General features: G+C 38.1%; 1 protein-coding gene across 1 annotated transcript in view; it reads left to right on the top strand.

Moving 5' to 3' along the window:
• LOC306740573 (EGF-like repeat and discoidin I-like domain-containing protein 3) overlaps positions 1 to 18,022 on the top strand; it is a gene marked incomplete at both ends in the record, with an annotated part of 91,680 nt that overhangs the window by 14,750 nt on the left and 58,908 nt on the right. The window contains one exon of the mRNA XM_079222784.1: positions 12,327 to 12,356. Coding sequence (XP_079078910.1) covers positions 12,327 to 12,356 — 30 coding nt within the window. The remainder of the gene's footprint in view (positions 1 to 12,326; positions 12,357 to 18,022) is intronic.

Below are 18,022 nucleotides of genomic sequence, written 5' to 3'. Positions count from 1 at the left end.
ATAATAAATGCTGCTCTGACCAAGCACTTAGACTTCTGTTTGAAATTAGGAAATCATTGGTTGGACTTCTCCATATGAATATCAGACCATTCTGCCTCAGTTCCATTAGCTGCAGAACTCTGTTTAATTCAACGAGGGGGGAAGTTTAAAGGACTGCCCTCAGCAATTGACTGACTTCACAGGAGCACCAAAGGTTTCTCTCATCTTCAAAATGTCCCTGCAATGCAGACCTAGTTCTCATCTCTCTGGACTGGGTCCTTCCAAAAGCTTTCACATACTTAGGAGCCAGCATGCTCTCTGTTATCAATACCCATTTATCTGTTTGATGTGCTGCCTTTTCTCAGACTCTCTCCACAGTGGCTCTCCACGCTGGCGCCTTTTAATTCCTGTCCACATTCCTGCATTTTTTTTCCCTCCCGTGTGCAGTTTTTTTCTTCTTCTCCCATCTTTTTTGTGCTGTTTCTGAACAGTAGGCTGTGTATGTGTTCAGTTTACTCGGGCTACGCCGTCTGTCTTTCTCCTCATCCATGGATGTTTAGCATTTTCAGCCCTCTCTAAACACCTTCTCTCTCTTCTCGCTTTCCCCTCCCCGAGGCCAAAACAAGTTTATTCCCTCTAGCTATTACATCCAATTAGGAGGAGTGAGAGTTTCACCCCTCCTCTCTTTCTACACTAACAATGGGAAATACAGTCGAGTGAGTCAGGGTTTTCTCCTCCCTTCTTTGATGTGAACAAATTACGCTTCAGATACATACTTGGCAACAAAACAAAGATTCAGTTTAGTCTTTCAAGTGTGGGTTCTTTGTCATTTGGTGAACAACAAGACACAATGGAAGAAGAGATCACTTGGTGTGGATTGATGGAAGCTTTTAGTTCAGCTGTTCTCCAACAACTTAAAAAATAAATAAAACCTTGTTTAAATTTAATTTGACTGATAACAGTATACATACATACATACATACATACATACATACATACATACATACATACATACATACATACAGTATTTACATATATTAGGGGCATTGTGGGAATATTTGAACTGTTCTGATATTATTCATGTCAGTTCATGCTGACTTCCAGTGATATGGTTACCGGTGCATGTTCTTTTGGTTGAATATAAAGCAGGGCGTTATATGTGATGAGTATTCAAGATAACCTTTAAACACCTTTTCTTTTTTTATCCAGTCTACAAATAACCTTCAGTTAACATTCTAGGCGGTACTAGGCTGTCTTCCGGCAGGGTAAAGCGATGAAATATAAAAAATAAAGTGAACTCTGTTTTGTTTGAGAAAAATCTCTCATTTAAGTGTCTAAAACACATTTCGCTGCTGCCTCCATCCACAGCAGTATATTGCTTAGCTCCTGTGTCGGTGATATGACTGCCATCTACTGTATGCAATACACTGTGGATAAGTAAACAATCTGAATTTCCCCTTTAACCTTGAGAGTTCCTTCTTAGATAATTGAAGTACACTATGGTTTGCAACAACATTTCTGGAAAAAGCTTGTGCAACATAACGCTGTCAGTACACTTTGTCACTTAGGGACCTAATTTGCTTTTGTCTTTTGGTAGGACACACTTAGGTGGATTACATACAGCACGGTGAAGGGAATGACAGCATTTTTCTTTTGGTGTGAGCTGTTCATTTAAGATGGTGGCGAGTCGTCTCATATGGAGGCGTTTTTTTCCCTCGGCTTGTACTGCTGTAGTCTGCTGTTTCTGTGTCTTCTTCTCTGCCTCCCTCCTCCATTTTTCTGTTGCAGTGTTGCAGTTATAATCCCAACATGTATTATTCATTTGGATGCAAAGATCAAATACATATACATTCTCTGTATGTATTCACTGTCTTGCTTTATGTTTTATTTGCGGTTTTGAAAGCCACAAGAAGTGAAACCAGAGAAGCTGCACTTTTGATCTGACCGCAATCTTTTTATTGCAAGTGCTGTGGTTCAACCCTGTCTCCTAAAAATTACGTTCCCCCAGAACTAGAGAAACTAGTTCTAAGGCATGTTATCCATTTTTTGTTCTTTGTGCCCTACTATGCAAAAGGGTCTAATAACCAACATATATCTGGCAGATGTCATATAAATGTCTTAAACCTAAAACATTACTCAGATGGATGGGGTTGTGCATAAAGTAATCTCTCAAGTTAAAGATGAACACAGGAAAAGTTGCGACAACTCCATGCATTAAATGTATTGTTTTATTCTCAGTATGAAGACCAGTTTTGCTACTATTGTATGAGAAAGGTTATTAAGACGTTTTTTTACAAATAACCACACAACCCTGTCTCCTAAAAATTACGTTCCCCCAGAACTAATACGCATTCCCAATTACGTTAGATCAGAAACGTATCTCCTCCCTGATTATGTTTGTGTTTGACGTATTACACATACGTTGATTATACACGTATATGTTGATTAAACACGTATGTTGATTATACACGTATTTTTGTTTTATTGTTTATATGTTTGTGTTTGACGTATTACAAATACGTTTATAATCGTGTGTTTGTGTTATTGTTTTCTTGCTTTATTTAAGCATATTTTAATTTTTAAACTCTGCGGAGAAAAAAGAAAAGAGGGGCGGGGTGAGGCCAGTGACAGCCGGCCAGTGACAGCCGGCCGGCCCGGGCCGGGCGATGGCCGCACCGGGAGCCCGAGTGTCGGCCGCACCGGGGCTCGGAGTTCAGACACTTGGCGTCGCCGTCAGGCCGTCGATAACAGCCTTCTTCGCGCCGGCTTCGGTCTTCTCTGAGTCGGGTTGTTTGTGAATGCAGCCCAAAGTGTGTGATAAACTCCATCTAGTGCAGTAAACCACTGCGATCATCAGCAGACACATTTGGATCTCTGTGGTCACATCAAGTGCAGAATCTTCCGTGAAAAATATTCAAACGGGCGGAAGGAGTCACGGGACCCAACATCCGGTTTTCAAAATACTAACTGATATGAATGTGTTCAGAACATTTCTGACCATATCCAAACATCTTAACTGTAGCAGTACGTTGTGTTTGACTATTACAATATTTTTGTAAGACCAGTACAGTTAAGATGTTTGGATGTGGTCTCCGCAGAGTTTAAAAATTAAAATATGCTTAAATAAAGCAAGAAAACAATAACACAAACACACGATTATAAACGTATTTGTAATACGTCAAACACAAACATATAAACAATAAAACAAAAATATGTGTATAATCAACATACGTGTTTAATCAACATATACGTGTATAATCAACGTATGTGTAATACGTCAAACACAAACATAATCAGGGAGGAGATACGTTTCTGATCAAACGTATTTGGGAATGCGTATTAGTTCTGGGGGAACGTAATTTTTAGGAGACAGGGTTGTGTGGTTATTTGTAAAAAAAACGTCTTAATAACCTTTCTCATACAATAGTAGCAAAACTGGTCTTCATACTGAGAATAAAACAATACATTTAATGCATGGAGTTGTCGCAACTTTTCCTGTGTTCATCTTTAACTTGACAGATTACTTTATGCACAACCCCATCCATCTGAGTAATGTTTTAGGTTTAAGACATTTATATGACATCTACCAGATATATGTTGGTTATTAGACCCTTTTGCATAGTAGGGCACAAAGAACAAAAAATGGATAACATGCCTTAGAACTAGTTTCTCTGGTGAAAAGAAACACTTGCTGCACTGCCAAGCGTGTCAGCCTCCTTTCCAAAGCATCTGGTTGTTGCACAGTCCAACAACCGTTATTCAGGTTAGAATCATTTCTGGAAGAATAGAAGCACTTATTCTGTAAAAAAAAAATCATGACATGCAACGTGCTTGTGTTTTCGATCTGTTGCCTGAGGAATCGATCAAATCTCAGAATTTGTACACAACTTCCATTACCACCATCAGGGATTGCAATTTATTGACAATTGTCAGAGGAATATATTCAATTCTGTCCTCTATTGTATTCTTGATGTAGCCTCCTATAGGGTATAGACAATCAATACTGGCCATAGCACTATTAAAAATATATAGAATTGTGCTGACACTCGGTTTAGCACACTGACACTTACGAGCAGACTTTTAAAAAAAACATTGATTCTGTGTCAAAAACCCAGTATGAATCAGGCCTTGGATATGTCTGCACTCTGTATTGACCACATTACAAAAACATTTCCCTGTAGACGGTCTGATCCAATGGGGTTTTCTCTATGTTATGCTTGGAATCGCAATTTGATGCTCTATTTGACTGAACATCCTCTCCACGAGCCATAACAGACAGTCTACAGTATGTGATATTATGGATTTTAAACAGTTTTATAGTTTATTTCATTCAACTCTGGCTCACTTGTCAAAAGGGAAATTACTCTAAGAGCTCTGCTTTGCATAAGCCAAATCAATATCTTAAATGCATATTGGTATTAAGACTCAACACTCAGAACCACGGTCTGTGTTTTTATTGCATTGTATACATTTGATCCAGTTAGTTCACATTGCAATGAAGTGAGCACACACAAAACATATACATGACATACCTACATCCTGTTTTTATCACCTACGTGATAAAGATTACACTTCATTGGGTTCACTGTACAAAAGCCATTTCATGATTTTATGAACTAGGATTTTGAAACTCCTCATTCATCACTGCTTTGTTGAGCATTCCCTTAATAAACTATTTTGGCAGTGGTTTCCCTGCTACATTGGGAAATAAAACTGTGAAGCAAAAATGTGATACAGTAAATCATACCACAGTTGTAGTGTCTGTCAGTAATATTGCAATAAGATGTTTTTCTTCATATTTTCACAATAACCCTACTTTCATGCAATAATGTTACTTTAAAATAGGTTTAAATAGCATCTTAAGCATCCCAAAAGGCATGATGAGCCGTACGGAAACAAATTAAAATCCATTATCTAATCCTGGATTTTTTATTTTTTTTTTTCTAACAAAACCATGTGTCAAAGAGCCACTCGTTAATGCAGGACTTTACTCTGCACTCATGCTCTGCTGTCAAAAATGTGAAATGATAATGGATGGGTTATTTACTTACAGAGAGATAGCTCTTACCACTCCAGTTGATATAAAGTGATGCACTACTGCACTTCCTTGTCATTAGTTGAAAGAACATCAACAGTGCCTCTCTAATTATTGTTGGTATTATCTCCGTGAGTCATTTCACAGTTAGCCACTCACTGCAGAGCAAGATGATTTAATATGAATAAGTACTGCTGTGATGGAGAAAACACTTTTTGTGTATTATGTGTAAATGAGGATTTAGTTAAATTCACTACGACACAATCTGTGTACATGTGCTACAGGTTGCACGGAAAGAGTGATCTCTGATGTAGCACATGTATACAGATACATAGAGAATTTAACTAAATCCTCATTTGCAAGAAAGCACTTTAGACATTTAAAAATAAACAATATTTTCTGTCAGACAAAGCACGATTGAGCTGATAATAAATTCAGTGTTCATTGCCAGTTGAATAGCTGTCATAAACAATTAAAATAAACTCTTTCAGCAGTCCATTGTGCTTAAAAAAAATATTCTGACTGTAATTTGATTGCCTTTAAAACTTAGTGAGTGTTAATGTTGGTTTGCTGAATTGTGTCACATCAATAATACCTCTTATCTGGAATTACCATTTCAATGAGTCTATGACAATTTATGTCCATCTTATTTTGCAGCTGCCTGGCAAGTTGATTGTAATAATACTGCTTTTTTTATGGCTGCAAACACGTTGGACCTTTAAACTGCAACTTGAGTCATGCTGTAATTGAACGCAGTCCTGTGGCAAATTAAACTGGTTTGTTCACTGCCAAAAAAAAACTCCAACAAAAGTTTTACTGCTTTAGATTCATAACATGAGACACTTGACAGTTACACAAAACAGCTTTTTCAGTCCCACGAGTGATGTCTGGGCTGCCAGCATTAGTCGTGACTTTAGCTACACTGCTTTAGCTACACTGCTAAATAGGAATATGACCCATTGTCATATTCCCATTGATTGGCCGTCAAGGTAAGAGTGATAAGCTTTACGAAGTCATCGTGTCAGATGGAGCTCAAGTTGACTGTTGGCCAGCCATCATTTTGGGGCTTTTCAGTTGTTACATCCCAGCTAATATCTAACATTTTCCAATATAATCAAGACTAAGAAGCAGTTGTCTGTTACCTCATTGTATCTTAAAACAGTCAACAATAAATACTTTTACTTTGACCTAAGTCTTCATATGTAAATGTGAGGGGCAACCACTGATACAATATATATCGGGAGGCAAAACAAAACAACCTGTTCTTGTAATAAACTAAACATTAAAACAAAGTTCCTCCACAACCTTTCCTGTGTTTAAAATATCCACCAGGTCAGAGCCATTAAACACAACGTCACAAAACAGCTACTAGCGCCCACGGCTGTGTAATGGATTGCTATCATCATTACAATTATTGCAATCATTGTGTTGACCTCTTACCCAGACAAATGTGGATATCAAATACTGTCATCTTTGTTATTGAAGCTTTAAATATTGCAGCGTTAATGTAATGCTAAGGAAGCAACACTGGAAAATGTGGAGAACATATTTCATGCAACCTCTTTCCACTCAAAACAATCTTATTGTATTGATATCAGCACATTGCACCTAATGGACAATTATTTTTCAGAATTATGAATATTCTTTCCTCATTAATTACAATTAAGAAGTCAAGCACAATGATAAAGTATAATCTGAGATTTCACAAACTACCTCTACAATACTAACGGTGCTCTTGTCAATGTTCACACTCTCTACAGTATTGTATTGCTCAGCCTGCCAGTTACAGCCTTGTTTTAGATCTGTGTACTGTACTCCAAAACTTGTGACACCTCAAGTGATGTTAAGAGAAAAGAAGACACTTTATTGTCTGTATTCTCTCTCTGCAAAATCACTTACACTGACATTATTTGCTAGGACACTCACAGCTGTCAAGAACTGAAGGAGGGCTTTCGTTTCTTTGAATTTAAGACGGCTACATTAAAGAGAGAAAAACACAACCACAGACCAGATGAAACATTTTACTTTGAAACTTTCAAAGGACAAAAAATAGTGCTCTTCTGTTTCTCTTTTTGTTGTACCAATTTATTATTTATTTGACTACTGTGACCCTGTGATGCAGCGCGGTCCATCATTTTATGAGTTTAAGTAATGCACTCAATATGATCACCTACTGCAGGCTTCTTTAGTGCTGAGGGTTTTCTTTCTGTCCCTCTCACCTTCTATGATTCCATTTTTTTATTTAGTTGTGAAACTGTGATCACATGGTTCATCAGAGGTGATCCAAATGCATTTCACACTCTCATTTACTTCAAGTCTACTCCTGTCCTCTTGGCACCTGATAGAAATATATCACCTCAACCGTCAACTCTATAAATCTCCAAATCATTGCTAATGCCAATGCCATATTGAAGCACACATGTGACATGTCATTATGTTTGTAAGAGTATGTCTCTTTATTTTCTCATTTTACTGAAATTCTTTTTGAGATGTTGTATGAATTTGAAATTGAAAAAAATTGAAACTACTCGAGCAAATCTGTCCTTAATCACTAGCTATGATCTGTGCCCTGCTGAGCCGCCTTAATTAAGTGGAGGGGTTTCTGTTAAGCCCGATTTAACCACTAACCCTGCAGTCTTTATTTCAACATCTGAGCAATAGCTCTTCCTGTGCTATAGGCTGTTGGTAAAAGTAACCATATAAAGGTTCTCACATCATACTGTATATGAGAAGACTCGAAAATAGCGATTGATTACTCATGTTTACATTGTTTACTGTCAAGTGAGAAGCAGGCTCATTTTCTCATATACCTGTACATTTTTTTCATTTCGCAACCAAAGAAGTCACCCCCTTCTTCGGCCATTAGATAGAATACAATTTTAAGGCACATTGGCTTCGCTTTTCAAACCCTGAGGTTGCTGCTGGGAATCAACACCACTAAAGAGGCTGTCATTTTTTCAAGGATAGAGGTATGCACCATTTTTTCTTGCTTTCAGGTCTTTCAGTTGGCAGGTTTTTCTGCTGCAAAAAGCCACTTAATAAATGTTGACTTACTTGACATAAAATAATTATTTCCACTATGTTTGCATATTGGTATTCATGTAGTAAATGACAATTCATGGTTACTAGAATGGGGCTGCACACCATTTTGAGTTCACTGTGGCTGATAAAAGTAGTCTATGCAGGGTCTAATGCATTACATTCTTAGGTTTAGATTAATATACATAGAGAAATGGAATAAGTGAAGCCCAACATCACTATTGGGGAAAAAAAGCAGTTTATTAGATGTACTGGTCTATATGTTTGTTTTTAAATGTAAGCTACTATTGCACCATATTGAGTTATTGATTTTTGTTTGTAATTTATACTGTGTGATCGGATGGTGTGTGTGCATGTAAACAGGTCACTGCAGTTAAAGGGCATGCCCAGTCAGCCACAATGTAGAAACAAGTCAAAACTGCTTCTGATGAATGAAAGAAAATATTACATGATCACATTTCCTGTCATGTTAATCAACATATGTGAACACCTTCATGTGTGTTTAATATGTGCATGTGCATCCTCCTCCTCATGTACTGTATATGTGTTTGTGTGTAGTGTGTGGGTGTTTTGTAGTGGTTTTTGTACTTGGTCGTCCTGTGCACCGGCCCCTCTATCTCCACTGAACACCTTGAGGTCACAGCATGCTGGACAGGCTGGCTGGTTCCCATTTAGATTATGGATGGTTATTACTGCCTTCCGGCTGTCATTCAGATTAAACCAATATGTCCAACAGAGAGAACCTTCTCCTGGGAAGGAGGAGGGGCCATTTAAATAAGCCATCGCTAGAACCCTCCATGTTTTACAAATGTATTAGTGTGGTCTCAAGATGCACTAATTTATCAAATGTTCTTTTTTTTTTTACTAAATATACAACAAATATGTCTGTCTGTCTAAATATGGTTATTTCACTTGGCACATGTAACACATTCAATTGATTATATAAACTCATTTGTAGGTTGAATAGTTTTGTTGCTGAAAAATTGAGAAAATTAACATTGTTTGATGGTATGCATGCTTACAGCTCAAATGTTCATGTTGGGTTTGGTTTTTAACACTTTTTGATGATGGACAGTAAACTGAATCGCTTAATGTTTTTATCACAGCAGGCTTTGAGATACAGTCTGAAGTAAGCACACCCAAGTGGTAATTCATGATTGTTTCCAGATTCATTATATATCTGTTTATAGCCCTTCTGCTGAGGGAAATATGCTGGTTTGGCTTTGACGACCATCTTTATTGGAAGGGAAATTGAAATATGTTATATTTGCAGGATAATATGAACATAACCATTTAATTTCTCAAAGAAAGGCACATGTTACCAGGATATTTTTTCTCTTTGGCTGTTATTGAGTGAAGAACCACAATAGTACCGCTTTCCTCCTATCCTAGTCGTTTGCTATGTGATGTTTTTTCTTCTTCTGGTGACTTCCTGCTGTTTCCACCAGATGTGTGTAAACAGCAGGATGAGACAGACAAGTCATTGTTCAAAACCAGTCTGTGAAGCCCTTTATCGATTCCCTGAACAGCATCCTCTTTGCATCCTTTCTCGAAGGCATGGTCAATTGATATTTACATGAATAGATACAATCAAAAGATGAAAGAAAATACATACTTTGAAAGTCGCACTGCGACATGGAAGCACCTTAAAAATACCCAATTCTAAAACAACCCATCTAGCCATTTGACAAACTACACATACCTGCTCTATGGTTAAGACCTGGATAAGATTATGCGTTGGTTCAGATGAATCTACTTTGGCTGTTGGTACAAGATGGGACATGAACCATGTTCACATGTTTCAGAATCACACCTTGTTAACCCAACCCCCCATCCCAACTTCTTCTTTAATAGGTTCTCCTATATCACATTATCTCTGCTTTTGCTGCTTATTGAGGACAGCACATTGTCTGAAAAGTGTAAACATACGTAATTTTAAGTGTATCCCCAAGCAAGCTAATGCCCCTCATTTGCCTGAACATCACATGTATGTGAGATTAAGCCAGTTTTTACTGCAGAGTGTGTACGACTGCCTGGAGTTTAGAGATGACCAGCTCAGTAGTTAACTTACAATTGCGCTGTTTCACTATTTCAGTCCAGATAAACACTCTTCTTATCTTCTAATCTATTCATCAAATGGAAAGTGCATCTTCTCTAGTCATTACTCTTGCATAGTCAAACCTTTCTCCATTGTGCTGTCAGCAATAAAGACAGGTCTGGCTCCACATTTTATCATTCTTGTATAAGGGGAAAAAACTCTGGGTTGTTTGTATTTCTTTTAACCAATTACAATCGTCTTGGGCGGTGCTAAGCACAGGGTGCAGCAATGGTGCAAATTAGATAGCTGAGATAGCGGAATGGGAGCAGAATGCTCTATACAACAATAGATACATAGTGACGTTCATTTTCATTGAAAATAACTATTGCAACTTGCATGGGGTGTTTTGACTCATCTTAGGTAACACCAACAATTGACGACATACATTTAGCCAGCCCCGCGCTTTATACAACTAAAGCTTACTATTTTACACACTACTATGATTCACCACATCAACACATACAACACATAAAAACATTTTTATATGTCTATTTTCTCAGCGTGTGTATTTATGTGTGGGTGTAAATAGTTGTCTGCACTCGGAGGCATGTTTTTCCTTTTCTTTGTGAGTGTGTAACTGTGTGTGGACACTCCAGTTAGGTGTCTGCGGGCTCGCCTGTGTGTGTCTTGACCCCTATGGTAAGAGAGGAGAGGAAATAGTAGAAAGAAAACTGTTCTAAGTGAAGCTTGGAATGTGCTTGGTTGTGGGATTACATTGGCCCGTGTGCGTGGGAAAACACAAAGGGGAGCATCTACTGCCAGACAGATGAGAGGTTGGGAAAGTGCTTTGCGTTGGCTCCTTATGACTTCAATTTGAGCTTTCTCTCACAGTTAAAGAAGTGTTCAAGGCTGCGGTTCACTCTTTAATTCTGTCTGTTTATCACAGTGATGTGTAAGTGAGTCTGTTTTACCCCTCAGTTTGCAGCTGCTGGGGAAAGATTCATGGCTGCTGTCTTAGTTGAAATAATTTGTTCCAGAGGTCTCTTAAGTTTTTCAAAACAGTCAGCCCAGTTTATCTTGCTCGACATTTAGTAGATACACAGAATACAGACCCCCCAGAAATAAGGTACCACATTAAATAAGATTGGCAATATAAAAGTTTCTTAAAAACCTCTCAGAGCGCTTTGTAAAGGGATCTTATTTTCACATCCAAAGACACCACAGGGAATGCAGACTGACAGAGCACTGATGTTTGGTTTCTGGAGAGGAGACAAATGTACTCTTTGCTTGTTTCTCATCCTTATGATTGGAAGGGTTGACTTGATTAGTTTTCTAAGATGGATTTGGAGGCATTTGCAGCTGCATGACATGCTGGCATCCATAACTGTCTCCCTGTCTGCCTCATGATCTATGTGGCCTTAACCCTCTCCATATGCTAATACCTAATTAGTATGCAGCACTGTGAATTGAAAAATGTACATGACATTGAATCATACTTCAATTAAGCTTGCATGCTCATTAGTAGGCAGTATCATTAGCGACTGAGAACAGCTCCAAATCCCAATACATTCATGTTTATTCAGCCATCCATCCAACAAACCAAGGGAATCGGTTCACCCTCTAACACATCTTTGATCACCCCCAACAATAATAGCAAATGTTATTTGTCATCCCATACATCTGACGCCCTTGGTCCTCTGCCCCTGTAGCTGTGGGGCGCCTTTTTTTAGAGCAATTTTACGAGTGGTGATGGAGATGGAGGGTTGTGGTAATGATGGCAGACAGGCAAGATCTCAGCCATGAAGCTGGACTGGGATTTAGGAGCCAGGGATGAAGTAAACAAGTATGAATGCTGCAGGGGCTAATCCTACACTGGTCCAGAATGATGAACAATTATTAGTCAAAGGCCACCGACCAGGACATATAGTATTGTATAAGTGTATAAATGGGGGATGGGGATGGGCTATGGCGCGGTCTCCAGCTGTGTTTCATGGTGGCAGGGGGTTGTAGTCCACTTGGCAGGATGTTTTGTCCTACAGGTAGCAGGTGTGCTCTCCCGGATTACATATTAGATGTTAATGCACATATGGTAGTGCATGGTGCAATTCATAATATAGTTGAATCAGCACCGTTGTGTGCAGCTGAAGCACTGAATACTGTGACATAGTTGTGATAAAGCTAATTTTATTTTTCTCTCTTCCCATCCTCCCCTTTTTCTCCTCTGTGTCTCAACAGCAGCAGATGGCGAGGAACCAACTTCAGCAGGTGGGAAATTTGTATGCTTGGTAACGTGATTTCCCTTCATTTGTGTATACGTGTGTGTGTGTGTGTGTGTGTGTGTGTGTGTGTGTGTGTGTGTGTGTGTGTGTGTGTGTGAGAGAGAGAGAGAGGGACCAAGCCCCCTTCTTTACCATTGACTGTTGAAAAAAAATTGCTCAGTGCTGAAAAAAAATAGAGGGAACATTGGTCCTAGTGTGTGTGTGAGCTTTTACTTTACAATCCATTAACTAAAGAGTATCATTAATATACAGCTATTTCAACGTTTCAACAGCTTACTGTTTTGTATCCAAAGTATAAGGCATTGCATCTTTAAATGCATCCCATTAGCATCGGTTGGAATGTACAGGACGGTGTATCCAATCTCTAAGGAGCGTGTTGAATGTGTTTTGTGCTGCTCTTGGTGTTTGTAGTGAATAGTAAAGTACCTATCTGTTTATTATCATAAAGAAACTTCCTGATCAAAACATCTTCCTTCGGGACAATATTTGGTATTCAGAAGTACTACTTCTCATTATTGAAAGAACTAATGTGACGAGAGTTTTATTACAAAAGCAAGACCACAGAGTACAACAGTAAACAAGAACCTGATTTATCTTCATCAGTGGTATAATTAAAATGTCACTTCACATCCTGGGGAAGTACCGCAACTGAATACAAACTTCCTACTTCTAAGTGCATCCTCAGCATCGAATTGTCTTTGTCTGCATTTCTTTCATCAATATTAATATCTGCTGGTTTATTTGAGATTAAATGGGTTGAATCAAGAATGATTTAATTCAATGAGACATAATACCACACAAATCAAAGCAGTGTGTTGTTACTCTGCTAAATGTAGTGTAATCTCAGACTCTAATGGGTTAGTCACCACATGTACTCAAGTGCATATGCACACACATATAATCTGAATATAGATTTGATATAAAATATAAACCTTTTCAAATAAATTAATAAAAGAATATTGAAAAGTTTGATGTCACATGAACAAAAAATATTGAATAATTGAAAAATGCTCATTTAACTGCTCAGCCTACAAATGTCAGAATAAACAATTCAAATCAGTTGTTTGGTCGCATAAATGTCACAAAAAAACAGACTTTAGAATGGCACATAGATATACAGTACGTCAACCCTACTTTCATGAATTTGTTGGCATAAATATATATATTTTTTCTACTGCACATATTTCAGATAACAGAGAAAGATGTGACAAACGGCACAAAAAAATAATTAGCATATTTAAAAATGACTCGAATTAGGTGCGACTTGTGACCACTGACCTGGAACTGGACTTAGCGAGAAAATAGGACAGGGCGACGTGGAAGGGCAAATTATTCATGACAGGTTTGAAGAATTTAGCATATCAGCTGCTATTTCACAGCCTTCATATTGCTAGTGCACATGATCACGCCTGTATGTCTGTCTGCACATGCGAAGAGGACTATCTTAAGCAAGTGGCCTGTATGTCTTTAGTTCTGTATCTCTGTGTCTATGTCCATGCTGATTTAATTGTATTTTATAGAGATCTGCACATTGGCCCACTGTCTTCATGACATCTGAAGCTACGATTAAAATGAATAGTTTGAGGTTGAGAGAGAAATTCTGCAGAATGTGCTAAACATTACAGAACATCAGATTTAATTTAGTCTTCCTCACCTATTGGAATAAAAACATTTATAGAAATTGTTTGAATTTTATCTTCAAGGTTGGATTATTTCTTTACATGTAGGAGTCTCTTCACATTGTACCAAATATCATCCCAAATGATATTATATTAATGGCAATAAAAATGATGTGGGTCACTTACTGTATCTTTACCTTTTTGCTGCAAAACAAATCCCTCAGAGAAATAGCAGTATCTAAACTGATTATTACACTGAATAACAATAATACGTGTAGTGAGCATTGTTTATGCTCGTTACACGTTCTTTATTGTGCTGTATGGTGTAGTGGGAGATTGTATTTTGAATTCAGCATATCACTTAGTGCCATCACTAATTCATCAAATTTGAGCTTGAATGTTAATGTGTTTAATAAGCATCGTTTCTTTAATGAGTCTCATTAGTGAGCTCGAAATAACCTGCTCATTAAAAGGACATTCAAATAGGTTTTTTTCCCTTCTTTTTTTTTAAACAGGAGGTGATTTGAATGGGCACTTTCATTCATCAGAAGACTCTAATATATAAATACCCCCAATAATGAAGATGATCTCCTTTTACATTCGTTCTCTCACATCAACACATACACACAGCTCTCCAGTATATGAGCGTACTATGTGCACACGATGTATACAATAAAAATATCTACATTGAGTATCTTGTATGAAATTAAAGACAAAGAGAAAGAGAAAGAGATCATCTTCTCGCTTAGAAATTGCGTCTCTGTGGTTAGGGTGCAGTTCTTCGAGAGCTCTCCGCTACGCACCAACCTTAGATTAAACATTTGCAAAGCCCTTTGCAGGAGCAGCTCGAATAACACAAAACAAATACTATAAAAACAAATACTATAAATGCACCATGGTTACATCATGCCGCTGAGACCTCACAAAGCAGGTTGAGTGGATAACGAACAGTCGCTTTGCAGAATGCAGATCAGTAGTCCTCCATTGAACAGGTTGGAGCCAGCCTCTGTCTGATTATCTAAATTGTATTAAGTTATGGCTACGTTCTCTTGCCAAATACAATTTGGAACTGCTCACAAACATTACAATCAGGAAAATTGCTTTTTTTAGAGAAGACTTTTACGAGGCAGGGACATCACTCTGACATTTTCATGGCATTTAGTCTCTGACAAGATGACCTCCATTTTTGCCCTTCTCATCTTCCAAGAACGGTGGTGATCTTCAGTGTGGCCTCTCCATTTGGATATTAATGGGACATACTGCTAACCATTTTGTTTTTGCGTGATTCCTACTTTGTCCAACTCTAAGTGCATTTGTCTGACATTTTCAAATGATTATGGCCTGAAATGGCAGAGTGGCAAAGGCACATGAGAACAAGAGGCCAAGGACACACTAAAAGCATGAACGTTGGCCGGCTCATGTTGAGTGCACTGATGTAATATTGGTGGTGCGGTGCCAACTTTCATCAGTCGAGGTGAAGGATGGGTGCAGTGACCATGAGCCTGTGAACCAGTGAAGCCGTCATAGAGAAAGAGGCTGGGTTAAAATAGATTTGACACAATTAGGCCATGTCAGATTTCTCTGTGATGTGGCTGGGTGCAAATTCAGAGCCGAAGAGCTTTAATGTAAATTTCAATCTCTTGAGGCAGGTAGAAAGTGTGTGTGTGGTTTATAAAAAAATTTAAGATCTTCTAAAATGTTAACAAGGTAGTAACAGCTTGTTTCCTCAGTACTCTGCAAGACAGATGAATTGGAACTGAAATTCAGAGTTGACGATTTCATTTTCATTTTCGTTTTTCATTGACAGTCAATGAAATGATCTGCTGATTATTTTTGAAGTAAAGATTTTTCAAGGTTGTGTGTGTAACTGAGGTGTGTGTAACTGAGGTAGTTTTGCTCAGTAGAGCTGTCAGTCGACTGCAAACAAGCATCTGTCGACTGCAGATGCTTGTTGGTATTTAGAAAGAGTATTAGATGCACTTCTTCCACTGCTGCTGTAAATGGTCATCTGGCCCCACAACCTGACCCACTTCACGGGGATCGGAATAAATCTTTATCAAGAACATTCAGTAATACCTCCTCGGCGTGACCCCAACCAATGCAGACGAAGCATTCTATTGTCAGGGAAATCAGCTATCATACTGTATATTTTGACATTTTTTTTAGAGGAATGTTTTCTCTGAGTTGCTAGAGTGGACACTTAATTATATCCCTTTTCAAGTGAGATCAATTGTGTCTTAATATCAGTTTCAATGGTGTATTGTAAAATGTAGTGCTGAAACTATATAATTTATAAATGGCTAATTGATAATGGGAAGTCTAATCTAATTAGAGTTTGCTCGTAGATTTTAAAAGAAAGCTTATTTTTGTGACAGCTGTCCGCTAAGACGTAAGAGCACATGTGAAGCTTTAACCTTGAAAATGTCAGGCCTTTGTGATTGATCTTCAAGAAAACAAAGGATGCTTTCCTGTGTTTAACCATTGGTCAGGTTTTCACAGCTGATTGATTGGACTCTCTTTGTAGCCAGAAAAGAAATCACAGTGCTAGTGCCGGACACAACACAGGCTCGCATCAATCACTGAGCGAACATTGGCTTATACAGCGGAGCAGCAGCTGACATTCACACAACAAAGCTGCCAGTGTTTCCTTCAGACATGCATCACACAACCTGCATGTTGACTAAAGAGAGCATCTCTTGACAGCCTTATGAGATCTCCTAAGATGACACACAATGGCCCCCTGCCTGTTTTTTTCTGGAAAAAAATGCTTATTATTTATTATATTTTTTTTTCCAGTTTTGTCTCCTCTCATCCCTGCCACTTCCATCATGGCTATACATTTATTTATAAACTACTATACATTTTTATTTTTGCAGTGAAATTAGTGCATTACGGTATTTTAAGGAAAGCCAAGTATCTGTAGTGTAATTGTAAATGTTAACTTCTCAGAGGGTTGAAACCAGACTTCTTAGTCCATATACTTCTTAGTCCTTCTTAGTCCATATACATATATACATATGTGTTTTGTATATTTTTAAGTAAAAATAAAAAATAGTTTTAAAATAGTTTTGCAAATCTCAACCCACTGCGGACATGATAATAGCAAAAGCAATTGTGTTGTTCTACTGCCAAGTTTAGTTTGCATTTTCTCAGAAGAATAGTTTTTGATGTAATATGCTTATTAGATGTATTGTTTTTGTGTGTGAGCTAACTTTGGCATCCGATCCGGACTTACAAAATTGTTGCAGGTTTTCTCTTTTTTTCAACACACAGGGTTTCACAATTAGCAGTGTTTCCCCCATCTTGTAGTGTTGTTGGTTTAAATAAATGATCATCCAGCTCATCAATCATCAGGGAATAGATCTGTGTTGAAATATTACTTTGTAATCTTTTGTAGCCTACCATATCTAAAAAAATAACACATTTCCAAATTCAAATGCATCTGTCATACAGAAAACACTCTCACTGTATCTCTTTCCTCCTTGCTTTTTTTCTGCTCTATGCGCTCTCCTAAGGGAGGGTGTCAGCACGCCTCGGTCTGACTATAGATCATCACGTCAAAGCAGGCCTGGGACCTGTCACCCTCCCTCTCCCTCAGAGAAATGAAAATGAAAGCTAATTTACGTTTCTCTCTTCAACTGATTAGCCACCAGTCTCATTATTACTGATGCAGGTCCTGGCTTTGAAATGGCATGACTTCGATAGGATTAACTCATTTGTAATTCATATCCAGAGGCCTTCTAATTCCAACGAGAGAACAATAATAAGGTTGCTAGTGGTGTGTATTTATTTATTTTCTTGCCTGAGATCCTTTTCAGTCATGCGTTTTCTGGGTTGGGGCTCTAGTATTAAACGGTTGAGGAGATGATATAGTATACAAGCCAAGGCCGCACCCATTTATTTGACGTCAAATGTTTTGCTCATGGCTTCTCATTTGTCAAATTGACTTAAGAGGGCATGATAGTCTCACCCTTGAGACTTCTTCTTGTTGCTTATCACTTCAAATGAAATAGGAGACCTGTCAAAGCTCAGT

The sequence above is a fragment of the Taurulus bubalis genome (assembly GCF_910589615.1).
Source record: "Taurulus bubalis genome assembly, chromosome: 8".
NCBI classification, from domain to species: Eukaryota; Metazoa; Chordata; class Actinopteri; order Perciformes; family Cottidae; genus Taurulus; species Taurulus bubalis.
The sequence above is the reverse complement of the archived record's forward strand: the minus strand, read 5'-3'. Positions and strand labels throughout refer to the sequence as shown.